The following is a 24181-nucleotide window of genomic DNA, read 5'->3' as shown; positions in this document are numbered from 1 at the left end:
GAGAGCTGCTGGCACAAGGGGGGGGGGGAGAGCTGCTGGCACAAGGGGGGGGAGAGCTGCTGGCACAAGGGGGGGGGAGAGCTGCTGGCACACAAGGGGGGGGAGAGCTGCTGGCACACAAGGGGGGGGGAGAGCTGCTGGCACACAAGGGGGGGGGAGAGCTGCTGGCACACAAGGGGGGGGGGGAGAGCTGCTGGCACACAAGGGGGGGGGAGAGCTGCTGGCACACAAGGGGGGGGGAGAGCTGCTGGCACACAAGGGGGGGGAGAGCTGCTGGCACACAAGGGGGGGGAGAGCTGCTGGCCCACAAGGGGGGGGAGAGCTGCTGGCACACAAGGGGGGGGAGAGCTGCTGGCACACAAGGGGGGGGAGAGCTGCTGGCACACAAGGGGGGGGGGAGCTGCTGGCACACAAGGGGGGGGAGAGCTGCTGGCACACAAGGGGGGGAGAGCTGCTGGCACACAAGGGGGGGAGAGCTGCTGGCACACAAGGGGGGGGAGAGCTGCTGGCACACAAGGGGGGGGAGAGCTGCTGGCATACAAGGGGGGGGAGAGCTGCTGGCACACAAGGGGGGGGAGCTGCTGGCATACAAGGGGGGGAGCTGCTGGCACAAGGGGGGGGAGCTGAAGGCACTGGGGGGAACTGATGCACTTGGGCTGATCGCACAGGGGGGAACGAAGGGTGTTGGGGAATGATGGCAGGGGGTCTGATGAGTTTTTATAAAGGAAAACAGTCTATTAATTCATTTTTTCTTACTAGAGTACTCGATTAATCGTAAAAATAATCGATAGAATACTTGATTACTAAAATAATCGTTTACTGCAGCCCTAGTTGCTAGTCAGTACATGACTACGAAATTCAAAGAACATTGCATGCTGTCAGAAAGTTAAGTAGGTATAGTAAGCTAGGACATGAAGGTGAAATGGTAAGTGAAGAAGTAGTTGGGTAAATCAGAAAGGTAAGAAGTTTGAGGAGAAGTTGCTGGTCAGTACTTGGCTAGAAGCTCTGGATGGCATTTCGAGCTGTGAGAAAGATAAACAGGTGTCATAGACTAGGTCATGATGGAGAGAAGGAAAGTGGGAAGGTAGTTGGGTAGACAAATAAGAAGCCTGAGGGGAAGTTGCTGGGTTGGCTTGTTGAGTTAGACATCCAGGATGGCTTGGAATGCTAAATCGGGTATTAGGCGGCCTGCATAGAAGTTGCTGCGGAGGACAGTAAGGTGAGAGTCCAGGTGGAGAAATAGTTGGGTAGATTGAGAAGGTAAGTAAAGTAAGGAGTGACTGCTGGGTTGCCCTGTTGGGTCCAACACCCAAAATGGCATTGCATTTTCAGCAAAGTGCAGAGAAGTACATCAGGAAGGTAAGAGCTCATGCGGAGAAGTAAATGAGTAGATAACGATGGTCAGCAACTTCAGGAGAAACTGCTGGTCAATACTTGGGTAGGCAAACTGGAATGGCATTGCATGCTAAGTCAGAGGTGTAAGTGGCCTACAAAGGAGCAGCAGGCTAGGTCATAAAGGTGGCATGTTTGGTGGAAAGGTTTAGGTGAGTGGCTTGAGGAAATGGGAAGTTGTTGGGTTGATCATAAATATAAAGGTGACCATACACCTTAAATAGCTGAACACTTGTCTGGCCAAGGCCCATTCCTCCTGACCATGTACAAGTACGCATGGTTGGGCAGTCATATTGTCATCTAACATGCCTTGGCCACTGTGCACCTCCTTAAAAACTTAAACTTCTGTCTCCGAACCTATTCTTGATTTCATATGTCTTGGAGAAACTCTGGAGGAACAAGTGCTAGTGTCAAATTTTCAGTATCAATATGCTTCAGTTTTTTTTTTTTTCCTTTAGCAAAATCCATATTGTAATAAGAAGCGTCATGGAGGTGATTTGCTGCTTGATCAGACAAGTGGTGTCCGTATATCATAGAGGGGACCTGGAGAGTAATTACCCAGCATTCCCATGCTTCTGATGTATGCAGCCAGGGATAATTGCTCTCGCTATCTCTATGGTCATACTCATTAGCTGTATTGTCAGTGCAGAGAAGCGGGCAGACAGGGAGTTGGCGCTGTGTGCCGGGGAGACTTTCAGGCGGCTCGTTTGGGTGTCAGGTTTATCTGGGTAGTGACTGTTTCTTTGCTAACAAAACAAGGCTTGGACACCTAATACCTCCTGGAATTCATACAGCGGCGCTCTGGTATTTTAATAAGGTTAAAACTTTTTTGTTAAAATGAAATCTTGGCGCGGCCAATGTGCGGTGTGCATATGGATTATTTCTCGGGATTAGGACAGGACTGGCCACTCCTGTGGCATGCCAATGTACTGAGATCAATGCCAGGAGAGCGATGAAGGGCGATATTTATTTTATTTGGGCCTTATTACCCTAATTTAAAAAAAAATTTAATTTAGGGTTATTCCAACTTTTATGTCACTCCCCCCGCTCCCCTCCATCTCCTTTTAGTGCCCGGCCTGTAAGCTACTGGATGAGTTCATGTGTTCCGCTGTGGCCAATCACTGGCCTCAGCAGTCATGTCATTGCTGGGTCATGTGCCGTTTGGAGATATATGGTTGCAGCAGCACACACGACCTTCTCCAGATATGTACAGGCCAGGGACCAGAAGGAGCTGGAATGGAGCGGTGGGGAGTAGGTGAGTGACATTTTTTACTTTAGTATCAGCGCTCTACTGGACAGATTAAAAATTTACATAAATGCTGGAATTACCGTAAGGCAAAGTTTTCTTCAAGACTTCTGCTTGTTTTCTGTGAATGTAAACATTCTTGTTTAGGTCCTGAGGCTGAAAACCCTTCCCTGACCATGTCCTGCTCACACATCTGCCTATCCTATTACAGTGTATAAGTGCTGCCTCTTTGTAGGCCACATGCCTACCTCTGTTGTCTGGAACCAGTGATGGAAAACCCATCTTGCCCATGTCCTGCTTACATCTTCTTATGTTATGTGCAGTGCACCGAAGCTCATTTTTCTAGAGCCGTGTGCTGGATTTCATCCAATGCCGTGAAATCTGCACATGGAGGACTTTGATGGGCACACTTATGGTACAAAATTACCAAGGAGACCTGACCCAACAGCGAGATGATCTAGTGGAGGTTTTGACCCTGGTGGACACCTTAATATGGTTGAAAAAAGCAATGGGCGGGAATGTTTGTCATATAACAGCTGCTCCATTCGGTCTTCCCTGCAATGATCTGTGATAGATTAGTAGGACAGTGCAGGAATGGGCAGGTAGGTGTCTACTGGAAGTAACCCCTTGGTTCAGGGCTATGTAAACATGTTGGCACAGTTCTTAAAATATAGGGTATGTGGATTTTTGCAACGTGTGGGTTTTGCTGTAACCTTGACCATTCTCATTTCACTGTCTTTATTATCCCCACCAGGAATGAGGGAAGACCCATACTTTACTGGGATGAGGGACCCCAGTTATTTTGCCTGCATTGTCGGGGGTGGGGAATTCCTGTTGCTCTATCCAATACACAGAAGCAAGGACTTAGCTGGATATCTGACCGAGGAAGACTTTCAAGGCATCACGGACTTCAATGACCTCCCGAATTCTCTGTTCGCTTGCAATGTCCACCAATCCGTGTTTGAAGATGGAGCCAGCAAGGTAGGAAATTGATTCGGACCTCTTAAAGTGGTATTCTCATCTTGGACAGGTGTGGCATGTGCTCAGCTGATAATCACAAAGTATAGGCCTGGGGTCAGCAACCTGCCACACTCCAGCACGTCTATGGGAGTTCCAAGAAAAGTCAAGCAAGCAAAAGGTATAGGTCATGTCCTTCCTGTAGATTAGCCAAGAGGGTCCACGCCATGGTTGGCTCCTTCATTGTAGAATGCAGGGTCGTGTTCTTGTGTCCTAATTTAAGTAGATCTTTAGTGAAAAATGTTGTCAAAATTTTAGATTTTTCTGTGAACTAGTAAGCTGTGCTATCATGAAAATTGTTCCAGCAAAAGAAAGGGCTGACCTTCTCATGCTCTAGTTTGCAATAGCTGGAAAGTATCAGTTAGACTCCTCCATATGGGGGCAATCTTAGTTTTGAACCCCCCACCCCATCCTTTCCCCAAACCATTTAGCTAAAGCAGTGAGAAATGTTTAGTGCAGCTTTTAACCATGCAGGACCCAACGAGGCAGTATGGATGTTCATGGGCTGTCACGCTTCGTACCGGATTCTGGCCAATGGGCGGTGTAAACCAGACTTCAGTATATTTCTAACATCTAAGATGGCACACTCTTTGATGAGCCTTGGGTGCCCATGGCCATTGTGGTTTAAGTTTGGTGTTCCTTGGAGCAACCACTACATACCAGGAACACTCAACAAGACCTGCCATTTTGGAGATGTGCTGACCCAGTCCTCTAGCTTGGTCCTTGTTGGGGACTCTCAGATCCTTACGCTTGCTCGTTTTTCCTGCTTCCTACATTTCAGCTTTGAGAACTGGCTGACAATGTTATTCCCTTTTACCTGTCGGTGGTGTTAATGTTATGGCTGATTGGCGTACGCTCGGTAATTACGAACCACAGCAGTAAGCACAGGTGACGCTGTAACTGCCCCAAACTCCAACTCCAGCTGTTGTGAAACTACAACTCCCAGCATGGCGAAGAGTCACAGGTGACAGACCACCACAAAATTGCTGCACTTCACAGTGAAGTGACTAGAACTATGACGGTGGGTGTAAAAGCCTTATAGGTAATCTGCGTCTCTTTGACTGTCTCGCCCGGTTAGACCATGCTGGGGGTTGTAGTTCCACATTACTTAGAGTACCAGCAGTCGCAGGCCTTTCCTCTACTGTGGCAGCAGAAAATACAATTTTCTCAAATCCCCAGCGATCTGCACTTTAGATCATGTACAAGTGGGTCATCCTGCAGTTGATTAACGTACGACGGGATTATGTCTCCGGAGGAGCGTGGCCTGCACTCAGGGACGGGGACTGTCTGTGGCTTTTTTTGTACATTTCTTTTGACATTTTAGGCTCGCCCGTGGTTATCTGTAGGAATCTGCATGTAAACAAGTCCTCGTATGTGCCACATTGTGTTAGTGAGGGAAGGCTGAGGGAAGGAGGGGGCAAATCAGCCGGGCCTGAAAGATATATCGTCCAGTGTAGTGACCTGCCCGTGCCGCTGTGACAATCAGACTTCTGTCACGTTAGTGTTTATACTAGAACTCCGCTCAGAAAAAAAATACCGTTCTATAGTAACTAAGGATCATGACTGTAAAATCCACCTTCAGGACCGGCATCTCCACTGATCACCCCTGAAAGCATCATCTCAATGTGGACCTTCAGAACTTTACTTGATTTCTTTTATGTACATGTTGCAGAGGTTGTCACTGCTCCACCCCGATAATAAAATCTGGGCCTCATTGATTATCTTAACCCCTTAATGACTGTCGGTACGCTCTTTTCACAGTACTGTAGAATAAAGCCGGTCAACCACATTTTGATTTTTTATTATATTAGATTTTGATGGGACCGGCCAGGGGTGTACTCAGTTCTCATGGGGTCCCATAGCAAAGCTTGCTATAGGCCTTCCTGATCCTACCAGTTTCCCAGTACACCTGTGCAAAACGCTTCCATGCAATATGGAACAAACGCAAGGTGTGAATCCGCATATTTCCGATAATTTTTATTTATTTTTACTAAGCAGAAGACTCTATTTAATTTAAAACTTTTTATTTTAAAAAATTGTGGCCTAGGACGTTTCTACCTCTTCTACTGCCCCCACCCCCGTGCCAAACCCTCCACCGGCCCATCTGCTAAAGGCATATTTGAATTGGACATTACATACAGCACCACATACCTCTTACATCTGGTGAAGTCTCCTCTGATGCTGATGTTCTCTTTCTTCATCTTCTCCATTCGGACCAGACCATCATAACAAAGTATTCCAACCGCAACTCGTCTCTGCAGAGTTTACCACATGGGCATCTTAGATTCCTCTCTTTTCCATCATCATCCTCCTGGTACACCAACTGTACCACATACTGCTGCTAGTAGTGCCTCCATTAGTAGCAAGGGCCTCCGTATTGTGCCCAATAATAATGCCCCACTGTACCCCACTACTAATAATGCTCCCCTCCGTAGTGCCCCCAGTATCGCCCCACATATGTTTAATGCCCTGCTGTGTTTATAAGGCCTCCAGTAGTGCCACTAGTATTTAAAGAGGTATTCTGGGTACATTAAGTTATCCCCTATGCACAGGATAGGGGATAACTATTAGATCTTTGGGGGTCCTACCACTGGGACACCACAATCACAAGAACATGGGCCCTGCAGCCCCCTGAAATGAATGGAACGGCCACATGCATGTCCGACCAGCTGCCCCGTTCATTTCAGGAAGCTGTAGGGAGTACGGGCTCAGCGGTAGGACCCCCACCGATATAATCGTTATCCCCTATCCTGTGGATAGGGGATAACTTACCGGAATACCCCTTTAATGCCTCCAGTGTATATATTCTTGCCCCCTGTAGTGCCCCCAGCATGTTTAATGTCCCTAGTTGTTCCCATTTATTTAAAATGCTCCCAGTAGTGCCCCCTGTATTTTTATAATGCCTCTAGTAGTGCCCCCTGTATTATGCCCACTAGTAGTGCCCCTTTATAATGCCTCCCAGTAGTGCACGCTGTATTTTTATAATGCCAGCTATTAGTGCCCCCCTATATTTTTATAATACCCCCATTTGTACACCCTGTATTTTTATAACGCCCCAGTAGCGCCTCCTTTATTAATGTCTTCCCCTCTTTTCTGCCCCAGTAGTAGAACTATAATGTCGCCAACAGTGCCCCCCTTATACCCTCCCTCTCTGTACTCCACACAGTTTTGTCGGGGAAAACAAAAAAGTACTTACCTCAGTCTTGTCCCATGTCGCCATCTGGATGTGTTGCCTGTGCCCCCGCGTAGGCAGTGCAGTGACGTCATCACGGCCACCTGCCTAGTAGCCTGAGGCCTATAGAGTGAATGGTGGGGATGGGATCTATTGGCTCCCATGCCCCACCGCTGGAGGCAAGATGTGGCGCTATCTGAATTGCTTGGTTTGTATGGTGGTCAAGAGCACCACTGGCTATGGTAAGACCACCACTGGTCATGGTAGTGGTACACTGCAAAAAGAGATTAAAATGTGTTTTAATGTGACATCTGCATTTTATTTATGTATGCTGCTAACAGAGTTAATGAGCCTTAGAAACCGTAGCAAGGTGGGGCCGTGCTACCCACCCTACATCAGTCTCGACTGTTAAGTGTGCAGATGCAGCCCTGGTTCAAAACCATCCAAAGAGTCATACATATAGAAGAAACAGAGAGAGAGAGAGGGAAAACGCTGAAAAGCATGCTAAGTGGAGGTGCATGTGGAAGCTCTGTAGATAAACCATCTTCATAGCAGGCATTGTTTAGAAAGTGAATGGCTTCCGGCATCTGGACCGCAATTAGAAAGGCAGAATCCGGATAAACCCACTATACTACATCCCTCTGTGGAAATCTGTAGTATTAACTGTGAGTACGGCAATTTGTGAAAAAGGTGATGTTAGGGGCTGCCCAGTGGTTGCATAGTGAAATAGAAGTTTTGCACACCTGGATGCTTCAAGAGGATTTGTATGGGATTATTTTTTCAAACTAGTACCTTTAGTATGTAGTCTGTCCTCTGAAGATGCCATTCATTTATTTTATTTTTTTCTCAAATAGTCCCCTCCCTTGCGCCGCTATGCTCCCCTGTGTGTTCTGGCTCCCAATATGCTAATTAGTACCATGGGTACAAGGAGGAGCGTCTCCTTCTCCCTGGTTGTGACGCTGTCCAATCATATTGGATGCTTCAATGGCCAGGGAGAAGACACGCTGTTCTCATGATATTTGGTAAATCTCACGAGAACAAGCTATGGAAGCGAGTCTACTGGAAAAAGTCTGCAATATATGGGCACCTGCCATGTAATCCCGTATTACGACATGTCCTATCTTATGTCATGCAGAGGCACGGAAGCGCTCAGATCCGTGCTTCTGTTCTGCACTGTGCCGTATCTTGCGGATTGCGGACCCATTCAAGTCAATGGGTCCACACCTGTGGTTCACACGGCTGGTGCCCATATATTGTGGACCCGCTGTTGGTCCGCAGTAAAGACACAGACCGCCTACGGTTGTGTGAATGGACCCAAAGCCAAACCCAGAGCTTGCTGATTTAAAACAACCCAAAATAATGTTAAGGGTGGTCTTAAAACACTGCTACAAAAAAAACTGTATTTTACAAAAAGACATAGGGGGTCATTTACTAACCAGAAATACATCTATATTTGGCAACTTTCCCCGCAAACGGCAGGTAAAAAAAAATAAAAAATAAAAATGGTTGTGGCGGGGAAGGGGACAAGCCATCAGGCCTATCTCATTCATCATTTTCTACGCCTGTTTTAGGCGTAGAAAATGGTCTAAATCTAGATTTAGAAGCGGAGGTGTATGCGCCAAAGTTATTTAGAGGCCAGCGCCTCTTCATAACTTCAGCGCGCCAGGGCAGGGCCTTATTAAGACGCTGGTCTTAATAAATGACCCCCATAGTGTGAATCCTCCCTAATTGGGTTTCCACATGATTGTAACATAGTACATAAGGCCGAAAAAAGACATTTGTCCATCCAGTTCGGCCTGTTATCCTGCAAGTTGATCCAGAGGAAGGCAAAAAACCCTGTGAGGTAGAAGCCAATTTTCTCCACTTTAGGGGAATAAAAAATTCCTTCCCGACTCCAATCATGCAATCAGAATAACTCCCTGGATCAACGACCCCTCTCTAGTAGCTATAGCCTGTAATATTATTACACTCCAGAAATACATCCAGGCCCCTCTTGAATTCCTTTATTGTACTCACCATCACCACCTCCTCAGGCAGAGAGTTCCATAGTCTCACTGCTCTTACCGTAAAGAATCCTCCTCTATGTTTGTGTACAAACCTTCTTTCCTCCAGACGCAGAGGATGTCCCCTCGTCACAGTCACAGTCCTGGGGATAAATAGATGATGGATATGTAGAGAGAATCTCTAAATCGCACATCCTCATACCTATGCTTCTGATATACAACTGTTTTCAATTATCAGCATTTCTTATGATAAAACATGGCTATACAGCGATGCTATCAATCATTTGCTGTGCACTATAAAGAGGCAATTAGTATACAGTTTGATCAAAGCGCATAGGCCCACTTACCGCGACAAGGATGCCTCTAATTTAAGTGGGAACCTACTCTAACCATGGCGCAGAGCCGTGCGGCGACCAACACGCCTCCACACCGCTCCAGCAGGCAATGGGATCCAGCAGCCGCACAGCGGCCCCACTGTACAGTGAGGCCACATGGGCCCCGGGTCCCATCACTCCACCAGCACGGCACAGAAGCAGAGACGGCCGCCGTCCAGCGCCGCATGTGAACTGGTGCAAATGGCTCACCTGTTCACAGCCTCTCAGGAACTCCAACTGAGATGTGGTAGGAATTTATAGACCCTTTGCAGACTTCTGCTAATTAAAAAGCGCCTGAGCCACATGGGGAGGAGTGCTGATTCAGGGGAGGGGGGAAAAAGAAGTTTATAGCATAAATTGTATGGATATGTAGAGAGAATCTCTAAATCGCACATCCTCATACCTATGCTTCTGATATACAACTGTTTTCAATTATCAGCATTTCTTATGATAAAACATGGCTATACAGCGATGCTATCAATCATTTGCTGTGCACTATAAAGAGGCAATTAGTATACAGTTTGATCAAAGCGCATAGGCCCACTTACCGCGACAAGGATGCCTCTAATTTAAGTGGGAACCTACTCTAACCATGGCGCAGAGCCGTGCGGCGACCAACACGCCTCCACACCGCTCCAGCAGGCAATGGGATCCAGCAGCCGCACAGCGGCCCCACTGTACAGTGAGGCCACATGGGCCCCGGGTCCCATCACTCCACCAGCACGGCACAGAAGCAGAGACGGCCGCCGTCCAGCGCCGCATGTGAACTGGTGCAAATGGCTCACCTGTTCACAGCCTCTCAGGAACTCCAACTGAGATGTGGTAGGAATTTATAGACCCTTTGCAGACTTCTGCTAATTAAAAAGCACCTGAGCCACATGGGGAGGAGTGCTGATTCAGGGGAGGGGGGAAAAAGAAGTTTATAGCATAAATTGTATGGATATGTAGAGAGAATCTCTAAATCGCACATCCTCATACCTATGCTTCTGATATACAACTGTTTTCAATTATCAGCATTTCTTATGATAAAACATGGCTATACAGCGATGCTATCAATCATTTGCTGTGCACTATAAAGAGGCAATTAGTATACAGTTTGATCAAAGCGCATAGGCCCACTTACCGCGACAAGGATGCCTCTAATTTAAGTGGGAACCTACTCTAACCATGGCGCAGAGCCGTGCGGCGACCAACACGCCTCCACACCGCTCCAGCAGGCAATGGGATCCAGCAGCCGCACAGCGGCCCCACTGTACAGTGAGGCCACATGGGCCCCGGGTCCCATCACTCCACCAGCACGGCACAGAAGCAGAGACGGCCGCCGTCCAGCGCCGCATGTGAACTGGTGCAAATGGCTCACCTGTTCACAGCTTCTCAGGAACTCCAACTGAGATGTGGTAGGAATTTATAGACCCTTTGCAGACTTCTGCTAATTAAAAAGCACCTGAGCCACATGGGGAGGAGTGCTGATTCAGGGGAGGGGGGAAAAAGAAGTTTATAGCATAAATTGTATGGATATGTAGAGAGAATCTCTAAATCGCACATCCTCATACCTATGCTTCTGATATACAACTGTTTTCAATTATCAGCATTTCTTATGATAAAACATGGCTATACAGCGATGCTATCAATCATTTGCTGTGCACTATAAAGAGGCAATTAGTATACAGTTTGATCAAAGCGCATAGGCCCACTTACCGCGACAAGGATGCCTCTAATTTAAGTGGGAACCTACTCTAACCATGGCGCAGAGCCGTGCGGCGACCAACACGCCTCCACACCGCTCCAGCAGGCAATGGGATCCAGCAGCCGCACAGCGGCCCCACTGTACAGTGAGGCCACATGGGCCCCGGGTCCCATCACTCCACCAGCACGGCACAGAAGCAGAGACGGCCGCCGTCCAGCGCCGCATGTGAACTGGTGCAAATGGCTCACCTGTTCACAGCCTCTCAGGAACTCCAACTGAGATGTGGTAGGAATTTATAGACCCTTTGCAGACTTCTGCTAATTAAAAAGCACCTGAGCCACATGGGGAGGAGTGCTGATTCAGGGGAGGGGGGAAAAAGAAGTTTATAGCATAAATTGTATGGATATGTAGAGAGAATCTCTAAATCGCACATCCTCATACCTATGCTTCTGATATACAACTGTTTTCAATTATCAGCATTTCTTATGATAAAACATGGCTATACAGCGATGCTATCAATCATTTGCTGTGCACTATAAAGAGGCAATTAGTATACAGTTTGATCAAAGCGCATAGGCCCACTTACCGCGACAAGGATGCCTCTAATTTAAGTGGGAACCTACTCTAACCATGGCGCAGAGCCGTGCGGCGACCAACACGCCTCCACACCGCTCCAGCAGGCAATGGGATCCAGCAGCCGCACAGCGGCCCCACTGTACAGTGAGGCCACATGGGCCCCGGGTCCCATCACTCCACCAGCACGGCACAGAAGCAGAGACGGCCGCCGTCCAGCGCCGCATGTGAACTGGTGCAAATGGCTCACCTGTTCACAGCCTCTCAGGAACTCCAACTGAGATGTGGTAGGAATTTATAGACCCTTTGCAGACTTCTGCTAATTAAAAAGCACCTGAGCCACATGGGGAGGAGTGCTGATTCAGGGGAGGGGGGAAAAAGAAGTTTATAGCATAAATTGTATGGATATGTAGAGAGAATCTCTAAATCGCACATCCTCATACCTATGCTTCTGATATACAACTGTTTTCAATTATCAGCATTTCTTATGATAAAACATGGCTATACAGCGATGCTATCAATCATTTGCTGTGCACTATAAAGAGGCAATTAGTATACAGTTTGATCAAAGCGCATAGGCCCACTTACCGCGACAAGGATGCCTCTAATTTAAGTGGGAACCTACTCTAACCATGGCGCAGAGCCGTGCGGCGACCAACACGCCTCCACACCGCTCCAGCAGGCAATGGGATCCAGCAGCCGCACAGCGGCCCCACTGTACAAAGGGTCTATAAATTCCTACCACATCTCAGTTGGAGTTCCTGAGAGGCTGTGAACAGGTGAGCCATTTGCACCAGTTCACATGCGGCGCTGGACGGCGGCCGTCTCTGCTTCTATGCCGTGCTGGTGGAGTGATGGGACCCGGGGCCCATGTGGCCTCACTGTACAGTGGGGCCGCTGTGCGGCTGCTGGGTCCCATTGCCTGCTGGAGCGGTGTGGAGGCGTGTTGGCCGCCGCACGGCTCTGCGCCATGGTTAGAGTAGGTTCCCACTTAAATTAGAGGCATCCTTGTTGCGGTAAGTGGGCCTATGCGCTTTGATCAAACTGTATACTAATTGCCTCTCTATAGTGCACAGCAAATGATTGATAGCATCGCTGTATAGCCATGTTTTATCATAAGAAATGCTGATAATTGAAAACAGTTGTATATCAGAAGCATAGGTATGAGGATGTGCGATTTAGAGATTCTCTCTACATATCCATACAATTTATGCTATAAACTTCTTTTTCCCCCCTCCCCTGAATCAGCACTCCTCCCCATGTGGCTCAGGTGCTTTTTAATTAGCAGAAGTCTGCAAAGGGTCTATAAATTCCTACCACATCTCAGTTGGAGTTCCTGAGAGGCTGTGAACAGGTGAGCCATTTGCACCAGTTCACATGCGGCGCTGGACGGCGGCCGTCTCTGCTTCTATGCCGTGCTGGTGGAGTGATGGGACCCGGGGCCCATGTGGCCTCACTGTACAGTGGGGCCGCTGTGCGGCTGCTGGGTCCCATTGCCTGCTGGAGCGGTGTGGAGGCGTGTTGGCCGCCGCACGGCTCTGCGCCATGGTTAGAGTAGGTTCCCACTTAAATTAGAGGCATCCTTGTTGCGGTAAGTGGGCCTATGCGCTTTGATCAAACTGTATACTAATTGCCTCTCTATAGTGCACAGCAAATGATTGATAGCATCGCTGTATAGCCATGTTTTATCATAAGAAATGCTGATAATTGAAAACAGTTGTATATCAGAAGCATAGGTATGAGGATGTGCGATTTAGAGATTCTCTCTACATATCCATACAATTTATGCTATAAACTTCTTTTTCCCCCCTCCCCTGTATCAGCACTCCTCCCCATGTGGCTCAGGTGCTTTTTAATTAGCAGAAGTCTGCAAAGGGTCTATAAATTCCTACCACATCTCAGTTGGAGTTCCTGAGAGGCTGTGAACAGGTGAGCCATTTGCACCAGTTCACATGCGGCGCTGGACGGCGGCCGTCTCTGCTTCTATGCCGTGCTGGTGGAGTGATGGGACCCGGGGCCCATGTGGCCTCACTGTACAGTGGGGCCGCTGTGCGGCTGCTGGGTCCCATTGCCTGCTGGAGCGGTGTGGAGGCGTGTTGGCCGCCGCACGGCTCTGCGCCATGGTTAGAGTAGGTTCCCACTTAAATTAGAGGCATCCTTGTTGCGGTAAGTGGGCCTATGCGCTTTGATCAAACTGTATACTAATTGCCTCTCTATAGTGCACAGCAAATGATTGATAGCATCGCTGTATAGCCATGTTTTATCATAAGAAATGCTGATAATTGAAAACAGTTGTATATCAGAAGCATAGGTATGAGGATGTGCGATTTAGAGATTCTCTCTACATATCCATACAATTTATGCTATAAACTTCTTTTTCCCCCCTCCCCTGAATCAGCACTCCTCCCCATGTGGCTCAGGTGCTTTTTAATTAGCAGAAGTCTGCAAAGGGTCTATAAATTCCTACCACATCTCAGTTGGAGTTCCTGAGAGGCTGTGAACAGGTGAGCCATTTGCACCAGTTCACATGCGGCGCTGGACGGCGGCCGTCTCTGCTTCTATGCCGTGCTGGTGGAGTGATGGGACCCGGGGCCCATGTGGCCTCACTGTACAGTGGGGCCGCTGTGCGGCTGCTGGGTCCCATTGCCTGCTGGAGCGGTGTGGAGGCGTGTTGGCCGCCGCACGGCTCTGCGCCATGGTTAGAGTAGGTTCCCACTTAAATTAGAGGCATCCTTGTTGCGGTAAGTGGGCCTATGCGCTTTGATCAAACTGTATACTAATTGCCTCTCTATAGTGCACAGCAAATGATTGATAGCATCGCTGTATAGCCATGTTTTATCATAAGAAATGCTGATAATTGAAAACAGTTGTATATCAGAAGCATAGGTATGAGGATGTGCGATTTAGAGATTCTCTCTACATATCCATACAATTTATGCTATAAACTTCTTTTTCCCCCCTCCCCTGAATCAGCACTCCTCCCCATGTGGCTCAGGTGCTTTTTAATTAGCAGAAGTCTGCAAAGGGTCTATAAATTCCTACCACATCTCAGTTGGAGTTCCTGAGAGGCTGTGAACAGGTGAGCCATTTGCACCAGTTCACATGCGGCGCTGGACGGCGGCCGTCTCTGCTTCTATGCCGTGCTGGTGGAGTGATGGGACCCGGGGCCCATGTGGCCTCACTGTACAGTGGGGCCGCTGTGCGGCTGCTGGGTCCCATTGCCTGCTGGAGCGGTGTGGAGGCGTGTTGGCCGCCGCACGGCTCTGCGCCATGGTTAGAGTAGGTTCCCACTTAAATTAGAGGCATCCTTGTTGCGGTAAGTGGGCCTATGCGCTTTGATCAAACTGTATACTAATTGCCTCTCTATAGTGCACAGCAAATGATTGATAGCATCGCTGTATAGCCATGTTTTATCATAAGAAATGCTGATAATTGAAAACAGTTGTATATCAGAAGCATAGGTATGAGGATGTGCGATTTAGAGATTCTCTCTACATATCCATACAATTTATGCTATAAACTTCTTTTTCCCCCCTCCCCTGAATCAGCACTCCTCCCCATGTGGCTCAGGTGCTTTTTAATTAGCAGAAGTCTGCAAAGGGTCTATAAATTCCTACCACATCTCAGTTGGAGTTCCTGAGAGGCTGTGAACAGGTGAGCCATTTGCACCAGTTCACATGCGGCGCTGGACGGCGGCCGTCTCTGCTTCTATGCCGTGCTGGTGGAGTGATGGGACCCGGGGCCCATGTGGCCTCACTGTACAGTGGGGCCGCTGTGCGGCTGCTGGGTCCCATTGCCTGCTGGAGCGGTGTGGAGGCGTGTTGGCCGCCGCACGGCTCTGCGCCATGGTTAGAGTAGGTTCCCACTTAAATTAGAGGCATCCTTGTTGCGGTAAGTGGGCCTATGCGCTTTGATCAAACTGTATACTAATTGCCTCTCTATAGTGCACAGCAAATGATTGATAGCATCGCTGTATAGCCATGTTTTATCATAAGAAATGCTGATAATTGAAAACAGTTGTATATCAGAAGCATAGGTATGAGGATGTGCGATTTAGAGATTCTCTCTACATATCCATACAATTTATGCTATAAACTTCTTTTTCCCCCCTCCCCTGAATCAGCACTCCTCCCCATGTGGCTCAGGTGCTTTTTAATTAGCAGAAGTCTGCAAAGGGTCTATAAATTCCTACCACATCTCAGTTGGAGTTCCTGAGAGGCTGTGAACAGGTGAGCCATTTGCACCAGTTCACATGCGGCGCTGGACGGCGGCCGTCTCTGCTTCTATGCCGTGCTGGTGGAGTGATGGGACCCGGGGCCCATGTGGCCTCACTGTACAGTGGGGCCGCTGTGCGGCTGCTGGGTCCCATTGCCTGCTGGAGCGGTGTGGAGGCGTGTTGGCCGCCGCACGGCTCTGCGCCATGGTTAGAGTAGGTTCCCACTTAAATTAGAGGCATCCTTGTTGCGGTAAGTGGGCCTATGCGCTTTGATCAAACTGTATACTAATTGCCTCTCTATAGTGCACAGCAAATGATTGATAGCATCGCTGTATAGCCATGTTTTATCATAAGAAATGCTGATAATTGAAAACAGTTGTATATCAGAAGCATAGGTATGAGGATGTGCGATTTAGAGATTCTCTCTACATATCCATACAATTTATGCTATAAACTTCTTTTTCCCCCCTCCCCTGAATCAGCACTCCTCCCCATGTGGCTCAGGTGCTTTTTAATTAGCAGAAGTCTGCAAAGGGTCTATAAATTCCTACCACATCTCAGTTGGAGTTCCTGAGAGGCTGTGAACAGGTGAGCCATTTGCACCAGTTCACATGCGGCGCTGGACGGCGGCCGTCTCTGCTTCTATGCCGTGCTGGTGGAGTGATGGGACCCGGGGCCCATGTGGCCTCACTGTACAGTGGGGCCGCTGTGCGGCTGCTGGGTCCCATTGCCTGCTGGAGCGGTGTGGAGGCGTGTTGGCCGCCGCACGGCTCTGCGCCATGGTTAGAGTAGGTTCCCACTTAAATTAGAGGCATCCTTGTTGCGGTAAGTGGGCCTATGCGCTTTGATCAAACTGTATACTAATTGCCTCTCTATAGTGCACAGCAAATGATTGATAGCATCGCTGTATAGCCATGTTTTATCATAAGAAATGCTGATAATTGAAAACAGTTGTATATCAGAAGCATAGGTATGAGGATGTGCGATTTAGAGATTCTCTCTACATATCCATAAATAGATGATGGGATAGATCTCTGTACTGACCCCTGATATATTTATACATAGTAATTAGATCTCCCCTCAGTCGTCTTTTTTCTAAAGTGAATAACCCTAATGTTGATAATCTTTCAGGGTACTGTAGTTGCCCCATTCCAGTTATTACTTTAGTTGCCCTCCTCTGAACCCGCTCCAGCTCTGCTATGTCTGCCTTGTTTACAGGAGCCCAGAACTGTACACAGTACTCCATGTGTGGTCTGACTAGCGATTTGTAAAGTGGTAGGACTATGTTCTTATCACGGGCATCTATGCCCCTTCTGATGCAACCCATTATCTTATTGGCCTTGGCAGCAGCTGCCTGACACTGGTTTTTGCTGCTTAGTTTGCTGTTTATTAAAATTCCTAGATCCTTTTCCATGTCAGTGTTACCGAGTGTTTTACCATTTAGTATGTACGGGTGACTTGCATTATTCCTTCCCATGTGCATAACTTTACATTTCTCAGTGTTAAACCTCATCTGCCACTTATCTGCCCAAGCCTCCAATCTATCCAGATCCCTCTGTAGTAGTATAGTGTCCTCTTCAGTGTTAATTACTTTACACAGTTTAGTGTCATCTGCGAAAATTTATACTTTACTATGCAAGCCTTCTACAAGATCATTAATAAATATATTGAAGAGAATAGGGCCCAATACTGACCCCTGAGGTTCCCCACTAGTGACAGTGACCCAATCTGAGTATGTACCGTTAATAACCACCCTCTGTTTTCTATCACTGAGCCAGTTACTTACCCACATACAGATGTTTTCTCCCAGTCCAAGCATTCTCATTTTATATACTAACCTTTTATGTGGTACAGTGTCAAATGCTTTGGAGAAGTCCAGATATACGACATCCATTGATTCGCCGCTGTCAAGTCTAGAACTTACCTCCTCATAGAAACTGATTAAATTAGTCTGACATGACCGATCCCTCACGAAGCCATGCTGATATGGCGTTATTTGCTTATTTCCGTTGAGATGCTCTAATATAGCATCTCTCAGAAAACCTTCAAACAGTTTACCCACAACAGATGTTAAACTTACCGGCCTATAGTTTCCAGGCTCTGTTTTTGGCCCCTTTTTGAATATTGGCACCACATATGCCACGCGCCAATCCTGTGGGACATTCCCTGTCAGTATAGAGTCTGCAAATATCAGAAATAAGGGTCTGGCTATGACATAACTTAATTCCCTTAGGATACGGGGGTGTATGCCATCCGGTCCTGGCGATTTATCTATTTTAATCTTTTTAAGTCGCTGATGTACTTCTTCCTGGGTCAGACAGGACACTTTTAATGGGGAATTTATTTTTGCATTCTGCATGTCATCTGACAATTTATTTTCCTCAGTGAATACATTGGAGAATAAAATATTTAACAGCTTTGCTTTCTCCTCGTCGCTCTCTGCAACTCCCCCCTCATTACTCTTTAAAGGGCCAACACCTTCAGATTTATACTTTTTAACATTTATATAATTGAAGAACATTTTAGGGTTAGTTTTACTCTCTTTGGCAATTAATCTCTCGGTCTCTAGTTTGGCCGCTTTTATTTGTTTTTTACATGTTCTATTTTTTTCCTTATAGTTTTTCAGTGCTTCCATGCTACCCTCCTGTTTTAGTGTTTTATATGCTTTCTTTTTGTCATTTATTGCTTTCTTTACAGTTCTATTTATCCACATTGGTTTCTTTTTGTTCTTTAACCTTTTATTCCCATACGGTATGTACCTCTCACAATGAGATTTTAGGATGTTTTTAAAGATATCCCATTTTGTGTCTGTATTTGTGAGGACTTTGTCCCAGTTAGTTAGGCCTATGGCCTCTCTTAGTTGGCTAAATTTTTTTGAAGTTTGGTATTTTTGTTCCTCCCTGTAGAAACGCTCTTTTGAATGATAATTGGAAGGTTATTACTTTATGGTCACTATTTCCCAGGTGTCCCCCAACCTGCACATCTGTTGTTCTGTCAGGTCTATTGGTTAATACTAAGTCCAGTATGGCCGTCCCTCTAGTCGGGTCCTGAACCAGTTGGGAGAGGTAATTGTCTTTGGTTATTGCCAAGAACCTGTTTCCCTTATGAGATATACAAGTTTCAGTTTCCCAGTCTATATCTGGGTAGTTGAAGTCCCCCATAATAACCACCTCATTATGATTTGCCGCCTCGTCTATCTCGTTTAGTAGTAGATTTTCTGTGGACTCTGGTATATTAGGTGGTTTATAGTAAACTCCTATTAGTAATTTATTGTTGTTTTTAGCTCCATGTATCTCTACCCACAGTGACTCCACATGTTCATGTCCCTCACTTATATCTTCTCGGACTGTGGGCTTTAGACAGGACTTTATATAAAGGCAGACCCCTCCCCCTCTCCGGTTTTGACGATCCTTTCTAAACAGACTGTAACCTTGTACATTAACTGCCCAGTCATAGCTATCATCCAGCCATGTCTCAGTTATTCCCACTATGTCATAGTCCTCCTCACACATCACTAATTCCAGTTCACCAGTTTTATTAGTCAGGCTTCTGGCATTAGTATACATACATTTGAGAGGTTTATGTATATTATTTACCCTACACCTTTCCTTCTGAACTGTTCTAGTCCCTCCTTCCATTCCTCCCCCAGTCCCATTACTTTGCCCCCGGTCTCTATCTGCACTATCTTCCCCTCCTATAATGTAATTACCCTCCCCCCCAGTCCCGAGTTTAAACACTCCTCCAACCTTCTAGCCATCTTTCTCCCCAGCACAGCTGCCCCTTCCCCATTGAGGTGCAGCCCGTCCCTACGATAGAGCCTGTAGCCGATAGAAAAATCGGCCCAGTTCTCCAGGAACCCAAATCCCTCCATCCTACACCAGTTCTTGAGCCACTTGTTAATCTCCCTAATCTCCCATTGCCTTTCTTGTGTGGCTCGTGGTACAGGCAGTATTTCGGAAAATACTACCTTTTGAGGTCCTTGCCCTCAGCTTTTGACCTAAATCCCTGAAATCATTTTTAAGGACTCTCCACCTACCTCTAACTTTGTCATTGGTTCCGATATGGACCATGACCGCTGGATCGTCTCCAGCCCCTCCCAGTAATCTGTCAACCCGATCCGCGATGTGTCGAACTCTAGCGCCAGGAAGACAGCACACTGTTCGGCGATCACGGTCTTTGTGACAGATTTCCCTATCTGTTCCCCTAATAATGGAGTCTCCCACTACCAGCACCTGTCTGGCCTGCCCTGCTCTCCTGGTTCCCTGCTTACTGGAGCTGACATTCCCCTGACTGGCAGAGGAAGTGTCTGGCTGCAGCAGTGCCGTCCCCGGACTGACATCCCCCTCATCTGCCAAACGTGCAAACTTGTTGGGGTGTGTCAGATCAGGGCTAGCCTCCCTGGCACTCTTCCCTCTACCCCGCTTTCTAACTGTTACCCAGCTAGCTACCTCACTTTCCTCAGCCTCCTCTCTGTCACCCTCCCCCTCATCTACCCCAAAGAGTGCTTGCTCGGTGAGAAGCAAACTCTTTTGCAAATTATCAATGCCTCTCAGTGTTGCAACTTGCCCATTTAGAGACTCGATCTGCGATTTCAAACGGGTAATTTGCTCACATCTAGAACAAAGATATATACACCCTCGAACGCCTGTTCCAGGACTGCATACATCATGCAAGATGTGCACTGGACTGCGTTGTAAATTGTGCAACACATACTAAATAAGGATTACAACAGTAAAAAAGTAAAACAGTATAAATGATTTAGATTTAGACCCTGTCTGCTGTAGTCGAAGGACCACGTAAAATTAAGCCAACAACACACAAGGAAATTATATCCAACCTTAGTTTCCAAACTCCTTTTCTAGAACTCCTTGTTTTTTAACTCCACTTAATAAGAAGCCACTTAGTAGAGCAAGCCTCAGGAAGAGCAGGCTCTGAAGAGTGTAAGTGGGTCAATTTATAGCACCTGGTTGCCCCGGGCACTCGCCTTAATTAAGCAGAGAGAAAAAAAAATAAAAAATGCGATTTTAAATGGCAGTACTAGAATACAAACACTTAACTTTCAATGATTTCTGCTGCAATCCACACTCAGCCACCTGCAATCACTCCCACAAAACCACACACAGCTCTAGAACTCCTTGTTTTTTAACTCCACTTAATAAGAAGCCACTTAGTAGAGCAAGCCTCAGGAAGAGCCTGAACAATTTAATTTAAAAGATTATGTAGGGTGAAACAAAAAACCCAATGGATCCGCACCTCAACAAAATTTTATATATGGTTTGCAGAGAAAATACTTGTTCTTCTGCATAAAACCAGTAAATAAATGTTTTGGGCCAGTATAGAGTGCTTAAAGGAGCACGCCATGTGAAACTCACATACTGTGTTGGGCCTAGTTCAGGGCATCACCACTTGCTATTATACAGATTACGTCCTATTGCTAATTCTGATGGTACCGCAAATCCCAAACTATGAGACATTCCGTAGGCACATGCATACATATGCAAAAATCTGTCAGGGTGGGTTTATACAAACACACGCAAATGCATCTCGCTAAATAACTGGGAGGCGATGCCATTCAGGGTGCCAGGAGAGCTGGGTGACCACGTGCACTTGGTGGTACTATCCATGTATGTAGCGTGGTACTATGGAGGTCGAGGCCTCCTCCGCTCATCCCTCCGCAGCAATCTGAGCCGTCACTATTTTTAGGAGGATGAAGGCTTTTTCTTTGTTGTATTAATAGCGCCTGGCCCGGGGCTGGCGGAAAGTGACCTCAATGCGGGTAAATTATGTCACCGCTCCCAGGCCTGGCATGTCAATCTCCAAGTCACTTCTCTCCTCTTAAAGTATAATCCAGGTCTCAGCTTTGGGCAATTCATAAACCACTTTTGGTAATATTATTAACCAGAAAGCCTGATAATCCGGCACTTGTGTCGTGCACAGGACCGTAATAGAATTAGGACTAAATTTCACCTATACTTCCATTGATGCTGGATTCAAATTCTGCAATTTTGGAATATATTCTGGGCCTCAGTACAATCTCTGCTTGCTGTCAGTGATGGGAATCATTACATCCAGAGGTTGATAACCTAATACTTCTCACAGCTGAGGGTTTGCTACAGTTACATCATGTCAAGGCAATCCTCCTGTGAGGTAAATACAGCAGCGCAATATAGACCTATAAGTCCACAGGACTTCAGGGCTGTAATATGGAGGCCTGAAACCTGCCAACAGCTGACCATGCATGTAGAATAGCTCTACTGTGCACATGCACGCTTAGCTAAGCATGCATGTGTTTTCCATGGGGAAAGGAAATAAGCTTATGCCAGGCGCCTCAATCATTAGCTTTTGCTCCACGAAACTAAAAATCTAAAAATCGAAAAATCGGGCATGCTGAAATCCAGTACTGGACTAGTAACCTTGTGTTCTGACATGGCTTCATGAGGGATCGGTCATGCCAAACTAATTTAATCAGTTTCTATGAGGAGGTAAGTTCTAGACTTGACAGCGGCGAATCAATGGATGTCGTGTATCTGGACTTCTCCAAAGCATTTGACACTGTACCACATAAAAGGTTAGTATATAAAATGAGAATGCTCGGACTGGGAGAAATGTCTGTATGTGGGTAAGTAACTGGCTGAGTGATAGAAAACAGAGGGTGGTTATTAACGGTACACACTCAGATTGGGTCACTGTCACTAGTGGAGTACCTCAGGGGTCAGTATTGGGCCCTATTCTCCAATATATTTATTAATGATCTTGTAGAAGGCTTGCACAGTAAAGTATCAATTTTAGCAGATGACACTAAACTGTGTAAAGTAATTAGCACTGAAGAGGACAGTATACTACTACAGAGGGATCTGGATAGATTGGAGGCTTGGGCAGATAAGTGGCAGATGAGGTTTAACACTGAGAAATGTAAAGTTATGCACATGGGAAGGAATAATGCAAGTCACCCGTACATACTAAATGGTAAAACACTGGGTAACACTGACATGGAAAAGGACCTAGGAATTTTAATAAACAGCAAACTAAGCTGCAAAAAACAGTGTCAGGCAGCTGCTGCCAAGGCCAATAAGATAATGGGTTGCATCAAAAGGGGCATAGATGCCTGTGATGAGAACATAGTCCTACCACTTTACAAATCATTAGTCAGACCACACATGGAGTACTGTGTACAGTTCTGGGCTCCAGTGAACAAGGCAGACATAGCAGAGCTGGAGAGGGTCCAGAGGAGGGCAACTAAAGTAATAACTGGAATGGGGCAACTACAGTACCCTGAAAGATTATCAAAATTAGGGTTGTTCACTTTAGAAAAAAGACGACTGAGGGGAGATCTAATTACTATGTATAAATATATCAGGGGTCAGTACAGAGATCTATCCCATCATCTATTTATCCCCAGGACTGTGACTGTGACGAGGGGACATCCTCTGCGTCTGGAGGAAAGAAGGTTTATACACAAACATAGAAGAGGATTCTTTACGGTAAGAGCAGTGAGACTATGGAACTCTCTGCCTGAGGAGGTGGTGATGGTGAGTACAATAAAGGAATTCAAGAGGGGCCTGGATGTATTTCTGGAGCGTAATAATATTACAGGCTATAGCTACTAGAGAGGGGTCGTTGATCCAGGGAGTTATTCTGATTGCCTGAATGGAGTCGGGAAGGAATTTTTTATTCTCCTAAAGCAGGCATCTCAAACTCTGGCCCTCCAGCTGTTGCAAAACTACAACTCCCACAATGCCCTGCTGTAGACTGATACCTGTAGGCTGTCCGGGCATTGTGGGAGTTGTAGTTTTGCAACAGCTGGAGGGCCGCAGTTTGAGATCCCTGCCCTAAAGTGAGAAAAATTGGCTTCTACCTAACAGGGTTTATTTTGCCTTCCTCTGGATCAGCTTGCAGGATAACAGGCCGAACTGGATGGACAAATGTCTTTTTTCGGCCTTATATACTATGTTACTATGTTACAAGTCTATGGAAAAGACTGTGTGACAATGCTGCCACCTGCTGGTTACAATTTTTTGTTACTGTAGCTGTGTCTTGTTTTCACACTGTCAAAAACCCTTTAATATGACACTAATTGAAACTGTTAGTTGCCGCATTATCAGATATTTAGCAGTTTTGAATATTCATCGAAAAGTATAAAAACTCACTTTAAAGGGGTTGTGTCTCATCTTAGACAATGATGGCATATCTCTAGGTATGCCACCAATGTCAGATAGGTGTGGGTCTGGGCAGGGCCGGCTCCAGGTTCATGTGGGCCCTTGGGCGATAAAGTCTCAGTGGGCCCCCTTGTGCCATTTTGCACGGCACTTAAAGCAATGAAACTGTATGTATTATAGATTAAGTACCTTACACAGAGCTACAGAGCGGGCATATGTGAGTCAGTCCTTATGTGCCTACTTTTATTTTCTACCCAGAGTTTCAGTCCTTCAGGTCTACGCACAGATACTGTATGTGCCCCCTCACAGTAGATATGCCAAGATATGTGCCCCCTTCACAGTAGA

The 24181-nt window shown here is 46.7% G+C and overlaps 1 protein-coding gene across 3 annotated transcripts in view; it reads left to right on the top strand.

Moving 5' to 3' along the window:
* Nucleotides 1–24181, top strand: part of RCAN2 (regulator of calcineurin 2) — an 89483-nt gene that overhangs the window by 9994 nt on the left and 55308 nt on the right. For all 3 annotated transcript variants that reach the window (XM_040427295.1, XM_040427296.1, XM_040427297.1), the window contains exon 2: nt 3393–3619. In XM_040427295.1, the coding sequence (XP_040283229.1) occupies nt 3395–3619 (225 nt within the window). In that variant the 5' untranslated portion in view covers nt 3393–3394. The remainder of the gene's footprint in view (nt 1–3392; nt 3620–24181) is intronic.

Source organism: Bufo bufo, chromosome 4, assembly GCF_905171765.1.
Source record: "Bufo bufo chromosome 4, aBufBuf1.1, whole genome shotgun sequence".
Taxonomy (NCBI): domain Eukaryota; kingdom Metazoa; phylum Chordata; class Amphibia; order Anura; family Bufonidae; genus Bufo; species Bufo bufo.
Note: the sequence above shows the minus strand (reverse complement) of the source record. Positions and strands in the feature narration are given on the sequence as shown.